Here is a 23,838-nt window from a genome sequence, read left to right as displayed (position 1 = left end):
TAATATTACGGCAGTTTTCTAAAATTTAAGCTGTTTTTTTTTTTCAATCTTTGATTTGTAATAGATCAAGAACAGATAAACATATTTTAATTATATAAAAAGTATGTTCTGCACTCAGTTCTGAATTCAAGGAGTTCAGTTTCAAGCAATTTGGATTGAATTTCAATTTTCACCTGATATGCCTATTACTACATGACAAGTTGTTTTACTGGTAATTATTTATTTAGGAGTTTACTGGTTGCAAATTCCTCATAATGCTGTCCTCCTTTGAGCGCTCTCTCTCTCTCTCTCTCTCTCTCTCTCTCTGATTATTTGCATACATGAGTGCGGTTGTGTTGGATTTAAAACGCATTGATGCCTTTTGACAGCTTCTCGGTCAAATAAGCTGCACCAGTAGCCAGTAGTTACGACTGCATTTTAACTCGAAGATGAACCCACAGGTTCTTTGAGAAATCTGCAAATGAAAGCACAAACTCGGATATAATCTAGAAAAAAAGGTTCCGATTTTAGATTTCTTAGTAAAAATCTACCATTTATTGCTTCACCACATACAACCCCGATTCCAAAAAAGTTGGGACAAAGTACAAATTGTAAATAAAAACAAAATGCAATAATTTACAAATCTCAAAAACTGATATTGTATTCACAATAGAACATAGACAACATACCAAATGTCGAAAGTGAGACATTTTGAAATTTCATGCCAAATATTGGCTCATTTGAAATTTCATGACAGCAACACATCTCAAAAAAGTTGGGACAGGGGCAATAAGAGGCTGGAAAAGTTAAAGGTACAAAAAAGGAACAGCTGGAGGACCAAATTGCAACTCATTAGGTCAATTGGCAATAGGTCATTAACATGACTGGGTATAAAAAGAGCATCTTGGAGTGGCAGCGGCTCTCAGAAGTAAAGATGGAAAGAGGATCACCAATCCCCCTAATTCTGCGCCGACAAATAGTGGAGCAATATCAGAAAGGAGTTCGACAGTGTAACATTGCAAAGAGTTTGAACATATCATCATCTACAGTGCATAATATCATCAAAAGATTCAGAGAATCTGGAAGAATCTCTGTGCGTAAGGGTCAAGGCCGGAAAACCATACTGGGTGCCCGTGATCTTCGGGCCCTTAGACGGCACTGCATCACATACAGGCATGCTTCTGTATTGGAAATCACAAAATGGACTCAGGAATATTTCCAGAGAACATTATCTGTGAACACAATTCACTGTGCCATCCGTCGTTGCCAGCTAAAACTCTATAGTTCAAAGAAGAAGCCATATCTAAACATGATCCAGGAGCGTAGACGTCTCCTCTGGGCCAAGGCTCATTTAAAATGGACTGTGGCAAAGTGGAAAACTGTTCTGTGGTCAGACGAATCAAAATTTGAAGTTCTTTATGGAAATCAGGGACGCCGTGTCATTCGGACTAAAGAGGAGAAGGACGACCCAAGTTGTTATCAGCGCTCAGTTCAGAAGCCTGCATCTCTGATGGTATGGGGTTGCATTAGTGCGTGTGGCATGGGCAGCTTGCACATCTGGAAAGACACCATCAATGCTGAAAGGTATATCCAGGTTCTAGAGCAACATATGCTCCCGTCCAGATGACGTCTCTTTCAGGGAAGACCTTGCATTTTCCAACATGACAATGCCAAACCACATACTGCATCAATTACAGCATCATGGCTGCGTAGAAGAAGGGTCCGGGTACTGAACTGGCCAGCCTGCAGTCCAGATCTTTCACCCATAGAAAACATTTGGCGCATCATAAAACGGAAGATACGACAAAAAAGACCTAAGACAGTTGAGCAACTAGAATCCTACATTAGACAAGAATGGGTTAACATTCCTATCCCTAAACTTGAGCAACTTGTCTCCTCAGTCCCCAGACATTTACAGACTGTTGTAAAGAGAAAAGGGGATGTCTCACAGTGGTAAACATGGCCTTGTCCCAACTTTTTTGAGATGTGTTGTTGTCATGAAATTTAAAATCACCTAATTTTTCTCTTTAAATGATACATTTTCTCAGTTTAAACATTTGATATGTCATCTATGTTCTATTCTGAATAAAATATGGAATTTTGAAACTTCTACATCATTGCATTCCGTTTTTATTTACAATTTGTACTTTGTCCCAACTTTTTTGGAATCGGGGTTGTAAATAGAGTTGACCATCAATTGTAATGTGAGCTTTAACAACTTTTTGTCAACAATTTAAAAAAATAAAAATAAAAAAAATCACAGAGGAAATGTTCCTGGCCGTTTATCTGCAATGATTAACAGGTAAGTAAAGTGGGTTTTGCTCATCCCAATTGTCTGATGTGTTTTTTGGGGGGTGGTTTTTTTGGGGGGTGGTTTTTTTGGTTTTAATAAGTTTCATGTTACCCTTACCGTTGCTAATCTTTGTGTTTTTCAAGGGCTAAATTCAGAAGACATCACCCAACACCAAGAAGAAGCTAAAGGCCCACTTTTGCGCTCGAGTTTACATGGAAGGAGAACCCTCATAAAGCATGGAAGCGACGAGGCAGATAGCCAGCCTCAAGTAAAGAAGAAAAAAATCGATCTCATATTCAAAGATGTAGTCGAGGCATCGCTGGAAGCAAGTCAATGTCAGGACAATCCACTAAACAGCACTCTATTGTTACCAAGACCAAAAGCACAAATCAGTAATGTCTTTAGCCAGTCTGGTACGTTTTCACCAAATGTAGTGGAGATGGTCATGGGCGGCCAGACTGAGAGAAAAGTGCCTCTTGTGGCCAGTGGACTTGTACCTGTGAAGCAGCTAGAGAGCAGTCTTGAAAGATATGTCAAAGTAGAAGATGCACAGGACAATCCCATGATGATTAGTGAAGGTCCATCGACCTCTTTTTGTCCAAACTGTGTTCGACTGAAGAGACGTATACGTGAACTGGAGGCAGAGCTTCTTCATTTTAAGCAACAAGAGCAGACTGAGACATTGGGTTTGCCCCCATCTGAATCCTTGCCAAGCGATGACCTGAGAGGTAGGTTTACACATGGGCAACAACTCAGCTGTGGAATTACCATGCTGTATTGGATCACTACTTATATGAGATGTCCGTATGCCGAGTCTGTTCCAATTGTTGTCTTTTCTATATCACTGTAAACCTAATAGACTTATTAAATATTTGGAAAAACACATTGTCTGCTCGTTTGCTGTCTGATTATCAGCTCTTAATGACATGTCACGGTGTGCATTTGACATTGGATGGTTCTCAATGTTAAGTTAGTTTAAACACTCACAAACTAGGCTGCTGTGCAAGTTTTTGCTGTAAGACATCATGTGCGTGTTATTGATGTTATGTCAGATTCCCTATTTCTGAGAGATTTGTCATAGGAATACCATTAAAACAAACTAATCTAATGTTACCAAAGTGTGTGTGTGAAATCATATTTCTGAATTCTGTTCTCTTGCAGCGGTAGAGGCTATGACACCCATTCCAGCTGGTATGGAAGAGGATGACCAGGACGTTGACTCTGCAGATGAATCCATAACTGCTGACATGATTATAGCCACCGACGACTCCTCAAAACTGTCTGTTAGCCCAGGTCGGAGAATCCGACGCTTTAAACAAGAGTGGCTCAAGAAATTCTGGTTCTTGCGTTATTCTCCGACGCTGAACGAGATGTGGTGCCACGTGTGCCGGCAGTATACCGTACAGTCATCAAGGACGTCTGCTTTCATCATCGGCTCCAAGCAGTTCAAAATCCACACCATTAAGCTTCATAGCCAGAGCAATCTCCACAAGAAATGTCTGCAGTTGTACAAGCTACGCATGCATCCCGAGAAAACCGAAGAGATGTGTCGGAACATGATGACGCTGTTCAATGCCGCTTACCATCTTGCGGTTGAAGGACGGCCATATTCTGATATCCGGCCCTTAGCGGAGCTGTTAAAAAAGTGTGAACTTAAGATAGTTGATCAGTACATGAACGAGAGTGACTGCCAGATTCTTATTCACCACATTGCCCGAGCATTTAAAGAGGACTTGGTAGAGAAGATCCGTCTCTCACCTTTCCTTGGTGTAATCATGGATGGCCAGAATGATGATTTGCTAGCAGACACGGTTGCGGTTTACGTGCAGTTCATCACTACAGAGGGCCCGCCTGCCACTGAATTTGTCTCCTTACAGAGACTGAGTGGTAGTAGTGTCGATGGATACCTTCAAGCTGTTGACCGTGCCTTTGGTGTCCTAGGTCTACGGTTACAGGACATGCTCGTGGTTGGCTTGGGAATAGATGGTTCCAACATCTCTTCTAGCCTTCGGGCAAACCTCTATGTAGCCATACGGAAGATTTTTCCATTTGTATTGTGCCTACCAGTAATGATTCATCGTCCCCATCTAGAGATCCTGGATTCCATCTGTGGGAAGGAGCTCTCGTGTTTAGATGACTTGGAGAACAACTTAAAGCAATTGTTGAGCTTCTATCGATACTCACCTCGTATGATGACTGAACTGAGGTCAACGGCACCTACTCTTTCTGAGGAGACAGAGTTTCTTGGGGATATACGAGCAGTTCGGTGGATCATTGGTGAGCCGAATGTCCTAAATGCTCTCATCAAGGACTATCTCGAAGTGGTGACCCACCTGAAAAGCATCAGTGGTCAGACCCAGAGGGCAGATGCAGCCGCCATTGCTCTTTCTCTTCTGCAGTTCCTTATGGATTACCAGTCTGTGAAGCTTATCTATTTCCTTTTGGATATCATTGCCATTCTGTCACGCCTTGCCTTCAACTTTCAGGGAGATTATCTACTGGTTTCTCAAGTAGATGCCAAGATTGTGGAAGCCATTCATGAGATTGGTCAGCTAGTTGATTCTCCAGGAGAGTACCTGCAAGAGTTTGAGGACAACTTTCGTGAGAGCTTCAACGGAGTGGACCTCAAGAACCTGCGGGTGGCCGAATCGAAGTTCCAGTCCATCCGGGAGAAAATCTGCCAAAAGACCCAGGGAATTCTTGCCCAGCGCATTGATCAGCACAGCCATTCTGTTGTACATGCTTGCAAGGTGCTTGACTTGTCCTCATGGCCACACAGTAGGGATGATCTCCAAACCTATGGAGAGGAAGAGATCCTCCTCATCATTGAGCATCTGGAGACGATTCCCGTATCAGGACGTGAGCTGTCGCATGACAGGTTGGATTTACGTGCAAGCCTGATAAGAGAATGGAGGGATCTCAAAGCCGACTACTTTAGCATGAATGGCTTTAAGGAAGTAATGACTCATGTCTGCAAATATAAGCAGCGCTTTCCTTTGCTCAACCAAATCCTGCAGTTGGTGAGGGTCTTGCCAACGTCAACTCTCTGCTGTGACAAAGGACGAGAGTCTTTACACAAAGTAAGAAGGAATAACCACTCCAGACTGACTCTGGAACAGATGAATGACCTGCTCACGTTGGCTGTTAATGGGCCACCTATTGCCAACTTTGATGGCAAGAGGCCTCTAGACAGCTGGTTTGAGGAGAAGTCGGGGAACAGTTACACACTTTCTGCAGAAGTGTTGAGCAGACTGTCCAACACTGAACAAAAACCTGTGTTGCACTCTATGGATGTGAATTCAGAATTTTATCCTGGGATTTGATTAGAACCTGCGTTTTAGCCAATAATATTCCAAAAAGCCATCTCAGTGGGCGTGAACTGACCGGGGGCTGTTATGTGATTGGCCAATATGAATGACATTGGCTCTGCTGCTACAATGGCCTGGTCAGCAATCCTTATTCATACAATTCATTTCTAAAAAAAAAAATAATGGTATGAATGCCTTTGCAGGGCTTTGGCACTTACACACTTAAACCTATTCTGGAATGTGTAATTATTTTCTGTGATTTGATGTTCCAAAGAAAAAGAAAGCACTTACTATTAGGTTGAATGAATTGAGTAGCTGAAATCTGTAAAAACGGATATTCAGTTTTGTGGGAGTTTTTTTTTTTTTGGTCGTCGTTTCACTTATTAACTTGTCCAATATTTGCTTGAAAATGCACAGTTATGCCTGATTTGTTTGTGCAGCTGAGAACCTGGTTTGACGTTTCACTTTATTCATCATATGAGAATCGTGTAAGCTTTTAATTATGCCATGTTTAAATGCTGTTAATCATCCATTTAAAGTAGAAAGAGATTTTGCAACCTTTATTGCTACTAAGCGTTCTCTTTTAACCGAAACTGACTGATTGTTCAAAAGGTAATAGCATTTATTTTGATTAAAAGTGATTTTTTTTTTTTGCTTCAGAGAACCCTTAAAAGACTTTTTAAAATTGGGTCATAATGCATTACGAAATTGTAGCCCTGCATGACGTAGTTTATTGCCAATCGTCAAGCAGTTTGGAATGCAATATACAAGATGCTCCTGCCTTATATTCATGGTTTATTCTGAATATGCTGTTCTTGTCATGTTCTTTCTTCTTCTTCTTCCTCCTCCGTTTTAGACTGTATACCTTCTGTCACTGAGCTATCATCTGAGACATTTCAACATCCAAACAAACAAAGCTCTTACGGATTTTTAATAACGCAAGAACAAAGAGTCTGAAAACATGGTATTGTGCTCGAGTACCTTAGCACTCATGTTTTGCCATATATAATTTTACAGTGTGCTTCTTTTGTAGATTTACCACTATATTATTGTTAACATGTGCAATGTATGATCATACACTTATTGTCAGTTTCCGAATACCTAAGCATTTGGACACTTTTATGCTCCAGTAAGGAATACTATGGATTTAGAACTTAAACATGATAATGTTTAGTTGTTTTATTATTATTATTATTATTATTATTATTATTATTGATCACAGGTGAATTGTTTAGCGTTTATCTAGACAAAAATAAATGAACAGAATTTGCGATGCTGCTTAAAAAAAAAAAATCTTAACCATTATTGCCAAAGTTTCTACTGAAATCCTGAGTATGCTATGAGAATCGTATCATGTTTTTTTGCATTCGTGTTTGTGTTCTCTGATATATCGCATTTTAAAGGGCACATAAATGGAGAATATGGCCTTATGCAGTATATGTTGTTGAAATTTGTCTTGTGACAAATTTGATACAGTAATATTGCATGTTATCTGCACAGCTAGATTATTTTTTTTTAACAAGAATTTGTATGCAAGTATTGATAAATGTCTCGTTATTTTGTAATATTGGCATTTTACAGACCTATAAATCCTGGCATGTTTTATTATTAATAGCTTCAGACAAATTTCACACTTTTTTTTTTTTTTTCTCTCGTAGTTTGATTATTATTTATGCAGATTACATACTGTGTGCAAAAAGATTTACTGCAAAAATAATCTGTGGTGTTTAAAATCTTTTTCCAGAAACAAATATTCAAGACGTTTTCTGATAAACCTTTATACTTCCAATAGTGTGTATTCAGTACGTATGTTTTTCATGTTAATGATTTGATTTTTGTTAATCATAAATATTTTCATGCCATAGCATTCCTTGATTTTAGTTCTAGTTAAGGTCCAGTTTAATGGTGTAATGGTTTTCTGTCTAGTAATATAGTAGTGGGGTTTTTTTCTTATTGTTTTCATTGTTTCTTTGTTCATGAATGTACAGACTGTTACCTCAGATGTGCCGTGAAATGGATAATTTTGGTACCTAGCTGTATTATTCAACCAAATGTAACATTGTGGGTTTTTTTTTGTTTGTTTGTTTTTTTTTTTTTTTAAATTTAAGTGTGGGTTTTTTCTTTGTGGTGGTCTGGTACAGCCATCACTGCACACGTCTTCCTTGTTTGGAGAATGATTGGGATCTTTGGATGAGGATTTACCTTCTCTCTCTTGCGCTCTCTCTCTCTCTCTCCTTTCTTTTCTTTTTAGCACAAAGACACACATTTGCTTCTCCCGTAATCACCAGAATGTTTGTTGAAGCTATTGTATTTCTCCTTTTCTTTAAAGATCATAAAGTCTAGAAAACATTGAGATGATTTACATATTTTAAAGTATTTGTGATATTTTATATCGATACCCTACCCTATGCTGTTAATGTTTTGTTTGAATCAGCAAAAAGGAACAAAGCCTTTCTGATTTTAGATATTCATATTCCGATATTTTGGTGTGAATGATGCATTTTGGGGTGGGGTTTTTTGTTTGTTTGTTTGTTTGTTTTTTAATTTTTATAAAGTCAACCAAGTTGTGTTATCAGATATAAACCTCTACACAACTCTATACATCACAGACTTGGGATTTTGCATGAATACATTGTAACACTGGAAATACATAACTATAAAGTATATGTGAACTTAAGGAGTGAATTGCGCATATATATATATATATATATATATATATATATACTGTCCACTCAAAATGCAAGCTTATTAATATATAATTCCACATATAATGGTTTAATAAAGCTGTTTTGTATTTTAGATGTGTTCTTTGGCTGTGTTGGACTTGCTTGCCATGAAAGAGACAGCGATGAAATGTTCTTTGTTCATCTGTTCCCAGCTCTCGAGCTGCAGACGGATCCCTGGCATTGAGACAAAAGACATGTCATTGTTCTCCATATCAGCCATGTAGATCAGCGCAGTTCTCATTTGTGCAAGTGATGTTTGCGAGTGAAGGAAAACACTGAAAAGGTAGATTTTTCTGAACAAACCTGCTACTTCTCCAGAAGTGTTTGTAGAAAAACGTATATTTATTTCAGCTTATAAGAAATACTTCAAACATGTTTTAAGAAGCTTGTGAGAACTGAGGAAAGCAATAATACAAGAGAAATATTTCCAGTTCATTTTACCACAATTTCCTTCAGTGTTTGGAATGAATTTCTACACAACTATTTTTTGTCCACGATTAATTCTGATTGTCCACCATGACAGACTGATTCACCTGTAGAGATCAACCAGTGATGCCTTTTTTCCTTCCTTTTTAAGTAAAGCTTATCAGAAACTTTTCTGAAATTCGAACCGCTATAGCAAATCTGCAGGATTTGAAATGAATCTCAAACTAAAATTCAAAATTACTGTCAAGTCAAGTTTATTTGTATAGCGCTTTTAACAATAGACATTGTCCCAAAGCAGCTTTACAGAATTTGAATGACTTTAAACATGAGCTAATTTTATCCCTAATCTATCCCCAATGAGCAAGCCTGTGGCGACAGTGGCAAGGAAAAACTCAGCAGCGAAACCAGACAACGCGATATCTGGGTACTCGATGGTCGGTAGAAGGTGTCTTATCTTCAGAAAAGTCTGACTTTTGTAAATAATGAGTCAAAACCCGCACATCTCTATCTTCTCTTTGTATCGAATCTTCGCTGGACCGTTCAAAACGTGCCAATACTGAGAAACTTCAGCATTGTTTACAGACACACTTTCAGCGGCTGCCGTCCTAGTTGCTTTGTACATCCACCATCATGGCGGACGCTCATGACCTAGCACATTTTGATCACGTGGTTGCAAGTCATCTATATGTGCTGATATCCTAGTAGTAGAGTAGCCAATCAGAGCACGCGAGTGCTCATATCCAGTGAATGTGGATAGAATAAAATTGTATGTGTTTTAAAAATAATCCTAATATGCGAAGAGTTAGATTATGATTAGTGCAAAAAAAAAAATCTGTGGGTTCCATGTAACTTATTTCAAGTTAAAATTAGTCAAACTTTTCATGAAGCTTTGCATGAGTTCTGAGGCAAAATAAATGGAAGAAATGAAAATACATTTTTAATACTGTGTTCACGTTGCAAGTAATGTAATTAACACTGTGGACTTTACAGAAGATGGGGCAGTTCAGTGAAACAAATGCGCTCTCAGTTGAACAGTGAGGATATACAGACAGCAGTTTATAGTCATACAATCGTTCTAAGGAACCCAAACAGTTCGGTTGAGGGGAAAAACATGTGAATGTCTGTGGCAGAAAGCCTATGGAAAGTCTGACACAGTGCTCTTATTATCTTCCCAGCTGCAGCACAAGATAACTCCATGCTTATTTATTTATTTATTATTCTCCATAACGAGTTGCTCTCGTTTGCTTGTGAAAGATGCCAGTTATTTTTCAGCACTCAAGTGTCAGTTCCAAGAAGCTGTAAATTCCTAACTGTGTAATACCATTTTAGATCTGCCTGACACCATTGTGTCGTACCCACACTGAGACCGATAGGGAACGAAATAATCTGCCCGTGTCTTGTTTTCCTGGAAAATAAACCAGAGCTGAATTTATGGAGATGATCATCCAGCAAGACCTGAATGAAGATTGCCTTTCCTGCGACTCTTAATACAGTGTGCCGTGCCGTGATGTTCAACACAGAAAGCATGACCAGATTTTACACCACAAATGTTGTTTGGAAACAAATGTGGAATGTTGTTCGTTGATACCTGATTGTACTTATACTTGTCTAACCTTATTCATTTAATTAACAATTATTCACCGAAGGCGAAGTGAATATCGGTGAATAATAACAGAGATGAAGTCAAGGGGCGGCACGGTGGTGTAGTGGTTAGCGCTGTCGCCTCACAGCAAGAAGGTTCCGGGTTCGAGCCCCGTGGCCGACGGGGCCTTTCTGTGCAGAGTTTGCATGTTCTCCCCATGTCCGCATGGGTTTCCCCCGGATGCTCCGGTTTCCCCCACAGTCCAAAGACATGCAGGTTAGGTTAACATGGGATGGCCATGGGCTGAAGTGCCCTTGAGCAAGGCACCGAACACCCAACTGCTCCCCAGGCACTGTAGCATAGCTGCCTACTGCTCGCTTGTGTGTGTTCACTGCTTCAGATGGGTTAAATGCAGAGGATGAATTTCACTGTGCTTGAGAGTGCATGTGACAAATAAAGGCTGCTTCTTCTTCTAAAAGTATTCACTGACCCTGAGGCAGATAATTCTTTTAGTATAAATACACAGGGGTGGTACGGTGGTGTAGTGGTTAGCGCTGTCGCCTCACAGCAAGAAGGTCCGGGTTCAAGCCCCGTGGCCGGTGAGGGCCTTTCTGTGTGGAGTTTGCATGTTCTCCCCGTGTCCGCGTGGGTTTCCTCCGGGTGCTCCGGTTTCCCCCACAGTCCAAAGACATGCAGGTTAGGTTAACTGGTGACTCTAAATTGACCGTAGGTGTGAATGTGAGTGTGAATGGTTGTCTGTGTCTATGTGTCAGCCCTGTGATGACCTGGCGACTTGTCCAGGGTGTACCCCGCCCTTCGCCTGTAGTCAGCTGGGATAGGCTCCAGCTTGCCTGCGACCCTGTAGAACAGGATAAAGCGGCTAGAGATAATGAGATGAGATAAATACACAGGTGATTTTATTTTTTAAAAATTACGTTAAAAATCATCTATTTCAAACTTCAAAAGTGGTATGCAAATGTAATGCGTGCAGACTTGTCACTTATCAGTGCCAAGTCACATAAAATACTTTGTTTTGAAATCGATAAAATAAATCACAGTTCCACCTTCCCTTTGAATAGTTTTAGACCAAACTTCGCAGCATCTTCAGTGCTTTCAGGAACAGCATTTTCTTTCATCATTTGTAATTCTTCCTCGCTTACAGTGATGACACGATTAGCCGCCATTTTGCCGAGTCGCTTGAGGTGATTCTTGAGAAATAGTCTGAATCTCTCAACCAATCAGCGCACATGATTTTCTATAATCACCTCCGTATTTATACTAATATAATTATAGTACTATGAATGAGAGGGCATGTTAAAGGTAGTCCACAATGTGATTAGACAATGATTCATCATGAAGTAGTGTCCCGTTGTATAGTCACACATTAAGCACAATATGAGTGGGTTAATACTTAATTTTAGGAATGTTCATTCAACAGTGTAAACTTTACTTTCATCGTGTGTTGAAGAAGTGCTTGGGATTTTGCTGCATAACATGGTCTATAACCAGTTACCCTTCCTCTTTTGTTGGTTCTCTAAAATGATTAATTGACTTACAAAAAAAATTTAGAGTCTCCATCAATCCATCTATAGTACCAGGCAAAAATTTGGACACACCTTCTAATTCAATGGTTTTTCTTTATTTTTATTAATTAAAAGACGCTTCATGTCTTAAAGTAATGATGAATGTTGTTTCTCTTTACTTAGTTGAGCAGTTTTTGATACGGATTACTACAGTTGTGGAATAGGGCTATTTACTGTGTTTTTATTATTTACTATATACTGTTGATCTCAAACACATTAAGAAGGCAAGAAATTGCACTAATTAACTTTTGACGAGGCACCTGTTAACTGAAAAGCATTCCAGGTGACTACAGTGGATATAAAAAGTGTACACACACCATTAAAACGATAGATTTTTCTGATGTAAAAAAATTAAAAAATAAAAGAGACCACGATAAAACTTTTCTCACCTTTAATGTGGCCTATAACCTGTACAATTCAATTGAAAAACAAACAAATCTGTTAGAGGGGAAAATAAATAAATGTACAATAAGCTGGTTGCATAAGTGTGCACACCCTTAAAACTAATACTTTGTTGAAGCACCTTTTGATTTAATTACAGTATTCAGTCTTTTTGGGTCTAGACTTGGCAATATTTGCCCACTCTTCCTTGCAAAAGCGCTCCAAATCTATCAGATTGCGAGAGCATCTCTTGTGCACAGCCCTCTTCAGGTCACCCCACAGATTTTCAATTGGATTTAGGTCTGGGCTCTGGCTGGGCCGTTCCAAAACTGTTTTGGGGTCATTGTCGTGCTGAAAGATGACATTCATCTTCAGCTTTCTAGCAGACACCTGAAGGTTTTGGGCCAAAACTGACTGCTATTTAGAACTGTTCATAATTCCCTCCAGCTTGACTAAAGCCCCTGTTCCAGCTGAAGAAAAACAACCCCAAAACATGATGCTGCCACCACCATGCTTCACCGTAGGTATGGTGTTCTTTTGGTGATGTGCAGTGTTGTTTTTGCACCAAACATACCTTTTGGAATTGTGGCCAAAAAGTTCAACCTTGGTTTCATCAGACCAGAACACATTTTCCCCACATGCTTTTGGGAGAGTTGATGTATTTTTTTGCAAACTTTAGCTGGGCCTGGATGTTTTTCTTTGTAAGAAAAGGTTTCCATCTTGCAACCCTACCTCATAGTCCCGACTTATGGAGAATATGGGAGATTGTCACATGTCGTACACAACCAGTACTTGCCAGAAATTCCTGCAGCTCCTTCAGCGTTGCTGTAGGCCTCTCGGCAGCCTCCCTGACCAGTTTTCGTCGTCTTTTCATCCATTTTGGAGGGACGCCCAGTTCTCAGTAATGTCACTGTTGTCCCATATTTTCTCCACTTCTTGATGACTGTCTTCACTGTGCTCCATGGTGTATCTAATGCCGTGGAAATGTTTTTGTCCCCTTCTCCTGACTGATACCTTTCAACAATGAGATCTCTTTGATGCTTTGTAAGCTCTCTGTGAACGCTGGCTTTTGCTGGAGGAGGCAACTGAGTAAATGTCTGAACTTTATTTGGGGTTAATCAGAGTCATTTTAACTGATGGCTGGTGTGAACCCAAAAAGCCTGAATGCTGTAATTAAATCAAAAGGTGCTTTAACAAAGTATTAGTTTAAGGGTGTGCACACTTATGCAACCAGCTTATTGTACATTTTTTATTTTTTGTTTTTCCCCCGAACAGATTTGTTTGTTTTTCAATTTAATTGTACAGGTTATAGGTGACATTTAAAGGTGGGAAAAGTTTTGAAATTATTTATCGTGGTAGTTTTTTTTTTTTAATCAGAAAAGCCTATCATTTTAACAGGGTGTGTACACTTTTTTTTTTTTTTTTTTTTTTTTTTTTTTTTTTATATCCACCGGACTTCATGAAGCTGGTTAATTTGATGCCAGTAGTGTGCGAAACGTCATCAAGGTAACTGCTGGATACTTTGAAGAATCTAAAATATGAAACTTTTTTTTTTTAACGCTTGCTTACCACATAATTCCATATATGTTTCATATGTTATTTCATAGTTTCGATGTCTTCAGTAGTGTTCTACAATGTAGAAAATGGTCAAAATACAGAAAAACCTATGAATGAGTGGGGGTATCCAAACTTTTGACTGGTACTGTATCGACTGTGTAAAGGTTTTAGGCGCATGCAAAGCAATGCTGTAAAGCAACGATACCTTAAAAATAATGAAATTTAAAAATGTCTACTTAAAAAAAATACCATCAAGAGCAGTAAATTGTGAGGGGTGGTACGGTGGTGTAGTGGTTAGCGCTGTCGCCTCACAGCAAGAAGGTCTGGGTTCGAGCCCCGTGGCCGGCGAGGGCCTTTCTGTGTGGAGTTTGCATGTTCTTCCCGTGTCTGCGTGGGTTTCCTCCGGGTGCTCCGGTTTCCCCCACAGTCCAAAGACATGCAGGTTAGGTTAACTGGTGACTCTAAATTGACCGTAGGTGTGAGTGTGAATGTGGGATAGGCTCCAGCTTGCCTGCGACCCTGTAGAACAGGATAAAGCGGCCAGAGATGATGAGATGAGCAGTAAATTGTAATACACTTTAAAAAAAAAAAAAAGTGAATATTTAATGCAACAACCCTTTGCTTTAAAAAAAAAATATATATATATATATATATATATATATATATATATATATATATATATAATCATTAGTTTCGGGTATAATTTGTTCAGGAAATTAGCTGGTAAGGTTTTTGTTTTGTTTTTCTTCATCATCTTGGAGAATCTGCCACAGTTCTTCTTTAGACTTTGTCACACTTGCTTCATTTTGTCCGAGTTGTCATACAAAACTCAAAGCAGCTTTCATTATGTTTTTTTTCTTCTTTTTTCTTAAAAGGGGTCTGTTATGTCACATGTTGCTTCCTTTATTGACATGCAAATATTTTTCTGTAACGTTTTAAATTTTTTGTTGGGAAATGCAAAATGTTTTTTCCCCCTACTGAAACAATTATGCAGAAATTTATTATTATTATTATTATTATTATTTGGACAAAGTTGTGTCATCAGTAAGCTATTATTTGCCATGAGTGGTGTGGCCTGGGTCAACCCAGGGTGTCTATAACAGCAATCAATGACATCATTCATGCGGCGCAGCAGGGGTGAGACTGGGCGAGAGCAGAGGAGAGATGGCATGAGAAATCTCTGTCCTGAATGGGCTGTGTGTGCAGTGGACTTTTAACTCCTCTCGCCTAAAAACATCAGCAGACACTGTAAACACTGGTGAGTAGCTTATTATTGGTTTTACTGAATGTTGAACTGTGTCTAATGACTTGTTGCGTTTTGTTTGTTTGTTTCCTCTTTCTGATCAGCATTAAAGCGAGATGAAATACTCATTTGGACTTTTCGTGGTAATCTCTTCGTTGGCCATCGGTGTCTGTAAGTTTACTGACACTTTGGTTATTCACTGCTTTCTTGCTGCATTGTGTATGACCCCCAGGTGTGTGCGTGTCGGTGTGTTTCTCTTGGAAACAGGCAATAAGCATTATGGGATGCACTACTCCTCATTAGGCGCGTCTCTGCGCTGCTATAAGTGCTCGGATTACTATGGTGGCTGGTGTGGAAATATCCAGGAGTGCACTTATGAAGACTCGTGCTTGTCTCTGCATGAGAAAGGTGGGGGTGAAAAGTGTGAATGCCTAGTAACTTAGAACCTACACCCTAACTTATTAATGTGCTCCAACACAATACAAAAGACCTCAACCTAGAGCAGGGATTCGCAAATGATCCCATGTGGACATTATGAATTTTCTGTCATCCAAAGCCTTAACCACAATACATTTGTTGTTGTTGTTTTTTTTATTCCATAGTTTTAGTACTGGCGTAATATTTGAACACCTTATTAAGTTAGTAACATACTGTACGTACATACATACATACAGTCTGTGTAAAATATGTGACTAAAAACCAAAGGAGTATTCCTTGAACTGATTTACCAGTCCAGTGTGAAGTGTCATGTTACAGGAAAATAATCCGTGTCAGGGTGGTGTGACATGGCTACACGTGAAGCAAAGTAGCCTGGTTTATACGTGATGCACGACTTGTTACGGCATTGTTCACACACCTACTGCGTATCTTATGAACATCCAGAAGATCTGAAAGCGACATTCACTCACTACATGGGACATTAGAGCCAAAACAGCTCTGTCCATGAGGTTTCCAAGTTGAACTCTAAAATGTTTAGTGATTTCATGCACAGTGACTTTAAATACACTGATGCACTGTTTCTCTTTAAAACTTTCCACTGCTGTCGAGAGTCTAAAATATGCAAGAAAGGGGGGTATTCTGGGACCAGGTTTGGGAACCTGTGAGTTAGCCTGCTAAATTTGTGTGCAAATGTTTGCATCTGTCTTGACTTGTTGGTGAATTCATTTTGGTAAATGGTGCTTTCATATTGAAGGAAAAATCCACCCTGAAAGACTTCATGATCGATGTTTGTGACCTTCAGCGTTGCAAAAGATTGATTTGTTGATTAGATTCTGAGTTTACTTTTTTAGTTTCAACTTCTGGGTAATGGTGTCTTAACTTACCCACACTGTTGTTGTTGTTTGTTTTTTGATTATTCACTAATACTGGTGCCAGTGAGTGATTTTAGCCTTTCCTTCATCTTCTAGTTAAAGAGTCTGCACATTCAGCAGCACTTTAATCCTTTAAACTCTGCTCAGACACAGATGGTTCCAAAGCGTCAACTTTTATGCTAATACTGCTCTCTTAGAACATCATCATGCACAACTGTTTCATTTAGCTGCATTGCTTTTGGGAGTTGGAGTCCAACTATTGTTGTCCATCCCTACCTGTTGGGTTTCTCGTTAATATGACGTTGAACGTCTCTGGAAATTGGTGAGTAAGAAAATCAGCTCTTGTGAAATGCCATTGTAATTGTGCTAAAACAGTATGGAATCAATTTTGTGCCAAAGTGTTCATACAATATTTTTGAAATATCAAACAAAAACGACAAGTCAAAATACAAAAAAACAAAAAAAAGTCAATTTTTTTAGACTGGCAAACAAATTATTCATGTAATCGTGCAAAATATCAGTCTATTACTCTTCAGAAACCTTTTATTTTTGTTCCGCGTCTTTCTCAGTTTTGTTTGGCGTAATTTATTTGGGTTGCGATTCCAGCTTTCTCGTTTGCGCTCCCTGACTTTTTGCTTGCAGTTTTGGCACAAACTTCACGTGTGGGCGGGCTGTCCAGGAATGCATTCCCATTGGCTAACTTGTGTTTGACTGACAGCTACGCTCAGCCATTCCCTACTCGGATTTTGGCGGACTGTTTGACGAGTGACCGATCCATTGCCGGTAAACAAGGCTCGAGTGGACTTCAGTGGTGACTATGATATTGAATTTACACTTTGTTGAATTAATTCAATATCATAGTCGCCACTGAAGTCCACTCGAGCCTTGTTTACCGTCAATGGATCGGTCACTCATCAAACAGTGACCGCAACAGCCTCCGGGGGAATGGCTGAGCGTAGCTGTCAGTCAAACACAAGTTAGCCAATGGGAATGCATTCCTGGACAGCCCGCCCACATGTGAAGTTTGTGCCAAAACTGCAAGCAAAAAGTCAGGGAGCACAAACGAGAAAGCTGGAATCGCAACCAAAATAAATTACGCCAAACAAAACTGAGAAAGACGCGGAACAAAAATAAAAGGTTTCTGAAGAGTAATAGACTGATATTTTGCACGATTACATGAATAATTTGTTTGCCAGTCTAAAAAAAATTGACTTTTTTTTTTTGTATTTTGATTTATCGTTTTTGTTTGATATTTCAAAAGTATTGTATGAACATTTTGGCACAAAATTGATTCCATAAAACAGCAGACGGCCATTCTCATTGGAACAGACACACTACAGCACCAACCGACAAATCAACACCAAAATCACTAAGCGCATCACGTATACGTCATTGAAATCATTTTTATTGTCTTTCAGGCTGGATTTTTCTTTAAGGGTGTCAGCCGAGAGCCTGATATCTTCTAGTAGATTTGACTTTTCCTTATTAAGGCGTCTAATGACTTATAAGTGTCTGCATGTGTTTACATAATTGTTATATTTATTTCATGAAATGTTGAAATAGGCCAAGTGTAAAGCAGTCTGCTGCGAGCGGTTAGGAGTCAATGTGATCAGGGAAAAAGAGTGGGTGGAAAATAACAAAGGAAGAAATTCCTCAGAGGCTCAAAATATCCTAGACAGAGCCCGTCAGAATAGAAGTTCACATTTATATCCTGAAGAAATGGAACTCTGATTATTTCACTATTAATTTCTCTTAATAATGTCTAAATGTATTGTATATATGGTGTTCATAACAATATTTTTACTTGTGACAAAGGAACATCTGTGAAGCCTAACTCACACGAAACCATTAAGACATTTAATAATTTTGATATAAGGGTATGCACTCAAGTCCACCTTTATTTCCTTTGGACAGTGGAATATAAACTCTTATTATTTTCCCATCCGGTTTTCATCAAATCGTGCGCTCTGATTGGCTCGTGAGTGGTCCGGAATCCTACGATCCGGACCCCGGTTATGGACCTTTGGCGACTTGCTTGTTCACAACAACAACAAACATAGTAGCAATTTTTGTCAACATTTATTTTCGCATTTCTCAGTATAATAGCATTAATTTTACAGCATGGATAGCGATAACGACAGTGTTCACAGCGAAAGCGAGTTTTACTACCCTGAGGAAGATGAAATAAAAGAAAACATTTCAGGAGAAAGCCGAAAACGAGCTTGTAGCAGATTTGTTCTAAATATGGTTTCCCTTTCAGGCGTTCTCATTTTCTGTTAGAATTTGCTAAAGAAAAAAATAAAAATATTATTTACCAGCTTAAGGTCAGTCCATATCGTGAAATACCGTGACCTCGGCCTTGAATACTGACCTTGGCCCAGAGGCCTTGGTCAGTATTTTCAAGACCAAGGTCATGGTATTTCACGATACGGACCTCCCAGCTGGTAAATTTATTTATATATACTGCTTCTTCTCAACTTCACAACTTTATCCTCTTTGTGCAAATTTAAGGCTGCTGATGGGATCAACCAGGGTGTACAGTTCCCACTGTGAAAGTATTAGAATGGCAAGGCCAGTTCTTTCATTGTTGCTATACACTGAAGACATTTGGCTTGAGATCAAACCGATGAAATAGATCATAATTTCAGCTTTCATTTCCTGATGTTTGCATCTACGTGTGTTAAACAACTTGGAACATGGCACCTTTGGTGGTCCATCCATCCATTTTGGCATATCACTACAGTGATGTGGCCGCTCTGACAGCTTCAGCCATCAGAGTCTCTGGGAAACATTACAGTAGTGGTTTCCTGTTGCCTTCTACTGGATTATTATAGAGGTTTTCTCCTCTCAACCATTCACACACACATTCACACCTATGGACAATTTGGAGCCAGCAATTAGCCTAACCTGCATGTCTTTGGACTGTGAGGGAAACCGGAGCATCCGGAGGGAAACCCATGCAGACATGGGGAGAACATGCAAACTCCACACAGAAAGGGCCCCATCAGCCACTGGGCTCGAACCCAGAACCTTCTTGCTGTGAGGCGACAGTGCTAACCACTACACTGCCATGCCACCCCTTTGGTGGTAGACCACACAATTTTTAGGTGAGGCAAAGTATAGGAACAGATGGTCTTAAGGTAAATTAAATAACGCTTATTATTCTATCCACATTCACTGGATATGAGCAGTCGTGTGCTCTGATTGGCTACTCTACTCCTAGACTATCAGTTCATATACCGTGAGTAGAGAAAAACAAAATGGCAGCACATTTTGCTGAACCAACCAAGGATGGAGTAAAAACTCTACTCGAAAACAAAACCCTAAAAAATACAAAAAAAAAAGCGCAACAAAATATGGAATGAAAGCATTTGATGGTAAGAATGTATCTCTTTTTTATTTTTCAAGAATTATCGCAGCGGCACGGTGGTGTAGTGGTTAGCGCTGTCGCCTCACAGCAAGAAGGTCCGGGTTCGAGCCCCGTGGCCGGCAAGGGCCTTTCTGTGCAGAGTTTGCATGTTCTCCCCGTGTCCGCGTGGGTTTCCTCCGGGTGCTCCGGTTTCCCCCACAGTCCAAAGACATGCAGGTTAGGTTAACTGGTGACTCTAAATTGAGCGTAGGTGTGAATGTGAGTGTGAATGGTTGTCTGTGTCTGTCAGCCCTGTGATGACCTGGTGACTTGTCCAGGGTGTACCCCGCCTTTCGCCCGTAGTCAGCTGGGATAGGCTCCAGCTTGCCTGCGACCCTGTAGAAGGATAAAGCGGCTACAGATAATGAGATGAGATGAGAATTATCGCATTTTTCACAAATTGCTGCTGTCATTTTGCCGGTTTGTTTACATTCTAAGCAGAAATTATTTTTGTTGGACGTTTTGTGTAAAGTTTTATTTATCAAATTTGCAAAAAAAAAATTTAAAAATAAAAATGCTCTGTTTCTCAAAATCCAGTGAATGTGGGTATAATAAAAGTTATTATTCCACTCAATCTTGTCATACATGGCTTATAGCCGACTTGGCACTACGTGCCTCATCGGCTATCAGTTTACGTACGACTCGATTTCGTGGAATAACTCTTAAATATTTGGTTGCATATCCCTTGCTTTAAATAACTGCATTTTACTGACAACCTACTAACATCACCAAACTGTTGCATTCTTCTATTGTGATACTTCTTTTAAGTTTGTTTGTTTGTTTGTTTGTTTGTTTGTTTGTTTGTTTGTTTTTGGAGGTGTCCAAAAACATTCCATATACTCAGTCTTCTCTTCAGGAGGTGAAATGCATGCTCAACTGGGTTTAGGTCCGGTGATTGTCTTGTCCAGTCTAAAACCTTCCACTCTTTCCCTTGATGAAGACCTTTGTTGTGCTGTCAGTGTGTTTTATGTTCTTGTCTTGCTTCATGATGAAATTCCCCCCACTTAGATTGGATGCATTTCTCTGTAAACAGGTCGACTTAATGTTCCTGTAGATTTCTGAAATAATTCTGCTGATGAGATGCATCATCAATAACGTTTAGTAAGCCTGTTCCAGAAGCAGCCATGGAAGCCCAAGCCATGACACTACCTCCACTGTGCTTCACTGATGAGCTTGTGTCATTTGGCTCATGAGCAGATCCTTTCTTTCTCCACACTTTGGCCTTTCCATCTCTTTTGTAGAGGTTAATCTTGGTTCCAGAGCATTTGTGGCTCATCTCTGTATTTTTTTGTGAATTCCAACCTGGTCTATTGAGTCAGACCACTGAGTGGTTTGCATCTTGTAATATAACCTTTATATTTCTGCTCTCAAAGTTCTTTTAGAACGGTGGATTGTGATATACCTTCACCCCTGCCTGGTGGAGGTTGTTGCTGATGACACTGACTGACTGTTGTTTTGGGGTTTTTCTTCATAGCTCTCATAATGTTTTTGTCATCAACTGCTGTAGTTTTCTTTGGGCAACTTGTTCCATGTCTGGTTCTTGGTACACTAGTGGTTTCTATCTCTTTCATGATATTCCAAATTGTTGTATTGGATTTTCCCCTCTTTTCTCAATGTCAGAATGGTTTATTTTTCTCCCATAGACAGCTCTCTTGTTTTCATATTGGTTTATCCTTTTTAACAACAAAAGCAGTTTTCACAATCAATCTAACGGGGCACATGTGGGCAACAATAAACACCTGAGGTCACATGCTCCAATATTTTTGATCACTTGAAAAATGTGTGTTTAAACAAATGGTGTTATAAGTTGTTTGATGCATCTAGATGTAAATATGAGGAAATGAAAGCTGAACACCTGATCTATCATCTCATATTCACCTTTTGATCTCAATCCCAAATGTCTTCAGTGTATAGCCCAAAAAAAGACTGTATATTAGGCTATTGCATGTTATTCTATCCACATTCACTGGATATGAGCAATCGTGTGCTCTGATTGGCTACTCTACTACTAGGATATCAGCTCATATACCATGAGTAGAGAAAAACAAAATGGCGGCGCGTGTTGCTGAACCAACCTCTCACTCACTCACTATCCGGTTTAACGTCCGTCATCCACCACCGGTAGGTTGGACGCTGTGTGGTGCAACCGAGGACGAAATAAAACTCCACTCGAAAACAAAACCCCAAAAATACAAAAAAAAAGCAACAAAATATGGAATGAAAGTATTTGATGAGAAGAACATATCTTTTTTTTTTCCCCAAGAAGTATTATAATAGCATTTTTCACAAATTGCTACTGTCATTTTGCCGGTTTGTTTACATTCTTCATCTTTAAGCATTAAAATTACGCATTAGGGTGGATCAGTTGCCCTCACTTTCATAAAATCTGATGCATTTTTGTTTGGGTGTTCCTTTTCACCAATAAAGACATCCTGTAAAATTTTTTGACCATATTCAAAAGTCTAATGGTGGCACCATGAGGTTCATTTTTTGCCAAAAAACACTTTTTATGTTTTCACGTAAGGTTTGAATCACAGTGTTGGACTCCATTTATTGATTTCTTGTGACCCAGAGATCATGTTAAGAACCTTTGCAAGGGATTGAGAAGCATTAATGTGATTCATAATACATTTGTATTGTTTAAAAGTAGTTGAACAATGATTCAATGAACAGCTAAAACTCAAACTGTGCTTGATAATATATTTAGAATATGTACTAAAAATGTGTATCTTAGATATTTGGTATACTCTATAAGGTGCCATAATGTTTCATGAAAAGTGATCAAATTTTTGTCATAAAAGTCATAAAATAGCAGCTTTTTCCATAACTTTCAGCTCCTGGTGCCACCATTAAACTTTTGAGTTTTGTCAAAATATTTCACCCAGTGTGTTTTCTTACCAAAAGGAACATAAAAACAAAAATGCATCATGATCGGAGGAACTTTTCATTTTTAGGGGCAACTGATGCACCCTATTACGCATGTATGCAATTTGTCACATGTCGGCTAAGCGGAAATGATTTTGTTGGACATTTTGTATAAAGTTTTTATTTATTGAATTTGCAAAAAATAAAAATGCTCTGTTTCTCAAAAGCCAATGAACGTGGATAGAATAAATCAGTTATTCCACTCAATCTTGTCGTACATGGCTTATAGCGCCTCGTTGGCTATCAGCTCATATACGACTCGATTTCATGGAATAACTGTTAATTAGCTAATAGGTAAACTACCTTTAATCAAGAACATGTGCATTCAAATTGGCTTTGCTAGTTACAAGCTAGCTCATAATGTTGCAAACCTGCCAAACAGTTCTGATGTTAGACTACATTTAACCAAAGAGCTGGTTCAGAAACTGCAGCACTGTGCTTCCAACATCTGTTTTTGTGACAGGAGGGAAAACAATCCGGCAGTGCATCAGGTACACGGACTGCGACAACTCCCGGCTGTCTCAGATGTTTCCAGCGGTGTCTGGATTTACGTACCGCTGCTGTAACTCTAACTTATGTAACAGTGGGCACAGGGACACGGCCATCCTCAGCCTGGTCATCTCTCTGCTCAGCGTGTGGTGGAGCTGCTGCTGTTAATCTTCTCACTGTATCACAGAATTTTTTTTACTGTTCTTACATGCAGTAATGGTAATAGAATGTGTATGGTAATTTTAACTTCTTCTTTAAATTAACAACCATCTTAATATGTTTTAATACCGATAAACCCATTTTCAGAATAGTAATGACTGGTTTTGTCATGTTTTTAATTGAATTTGCTCATTGTTGGATCGTGATGGAAATAACAATTAAAAGCTTTTCCTGAAATTGAGGCCTGAATATCTTGTCTAAAAATATCGGCTGCTATGATTAACTAATTGAGTTTTGTATATTTTTGCATTTCAAACCTGGTTAATTGGGCAAGTTGCGTCTGTTCACTCTCGGTTTGTGCAATTCTGACAGACTTGTATCTGTTTGCCTTTTAATCTTTTTTAGCTAGTGCTGGCTAGTGGCTAACAGATGTTAGCTACATAGGCATAACTTTCACTCGGGACACAT

At 39.2% G+C, this 23,838-nt stretch overlaps 2 protein-coding genes across 5 annotated transcripts in view; both read left to right on the top strand.

Moving 5' to 3' along the window:
• Window positions 1-7,203, top strand: part of prdm11 (PR domain containing 11) — a 30,445-nt gene extending 23,242 nt beyond the window's left edge. For both annotated transcript variants that reach the window (XM_060914484.1, XM_060914485.1), the window contains 2 exons: window positions 2,416-3,000; window positions 3,434-7,203. In XM_060914484.1, coding sequence (XP_060770467.1) covers window positions 2,416-3,000; window positions 3,434-5,595 — 2,747 coding nt within the window. In that variant the 3' untranslated portion in view covers window positions 5,596-7,203. The remainder of the gene's footprint in view (window positions 1-2,415; window positions 3,001-3,433) is intronic.
• Window positions 7,204-7,225: 22 nt separating this feature from the next.
• On the top strand, window positions 7,226-23,527 carry LOC132881709 (CD59 molecule (CD59 blood group)). 3 transcript variants are annotated; one of them, XM_060914488.1, is made up of 5 exons: window positions 7,226-8,589; window positions 14,939-15,093; window positions 15,183-15,249; window positions 15,346-15,486; window positions 23,186-23,527. In XM_060914488.1, the coding sequence occupies exons 3-5, from the start codon at window positions 15,195-15,197 to the stop codon at window positions 23,377-23,379; spliced, it is 390 nt and encodes a 129-aa protein (XP_060770471.1). In that variant the 5' UTR covers window positions 7,226-8,589; window positions 14,939-15,093; window positions 15,183-15,194; the 3' UTR covers window positions 23,380-23,527. The 3 variants fall into 3 exon arrangements, with proteins under 3 accessions (XP_060770471.1, XP_060770472.1, XP_060770470.1); XM_060914489.1 differs by lacking the exon at window positions 14,939-15,093; XM_060914487.1 differs by lacking the exon at window positions 7,226-8,589 and having other exon boundaries at window positions 14,760-15,093.
• The last annotated feature ends 311 nt before the right edge of the window (window positions 23,528-23,838 follow it).

Source organism: Neoarius graeffei, chromosome 2, assembly GCF_027579695.1.
Source record: "Neoarius graeffei isolate fNeoGra1 chromosome 2, fNeoGra1.pri, whole genome shotgun sequence".
NCBI classification, from domain to species: domain Eukaryota; kingdom Metazoa; phylum Chordata; class Actinopteri; order Siluriformes; family Ariidae; genus Neoarius; species Neoarius graeffei.
This window is presented reverse-complemented; position numbering and strand designations above follow the sequence as displayed.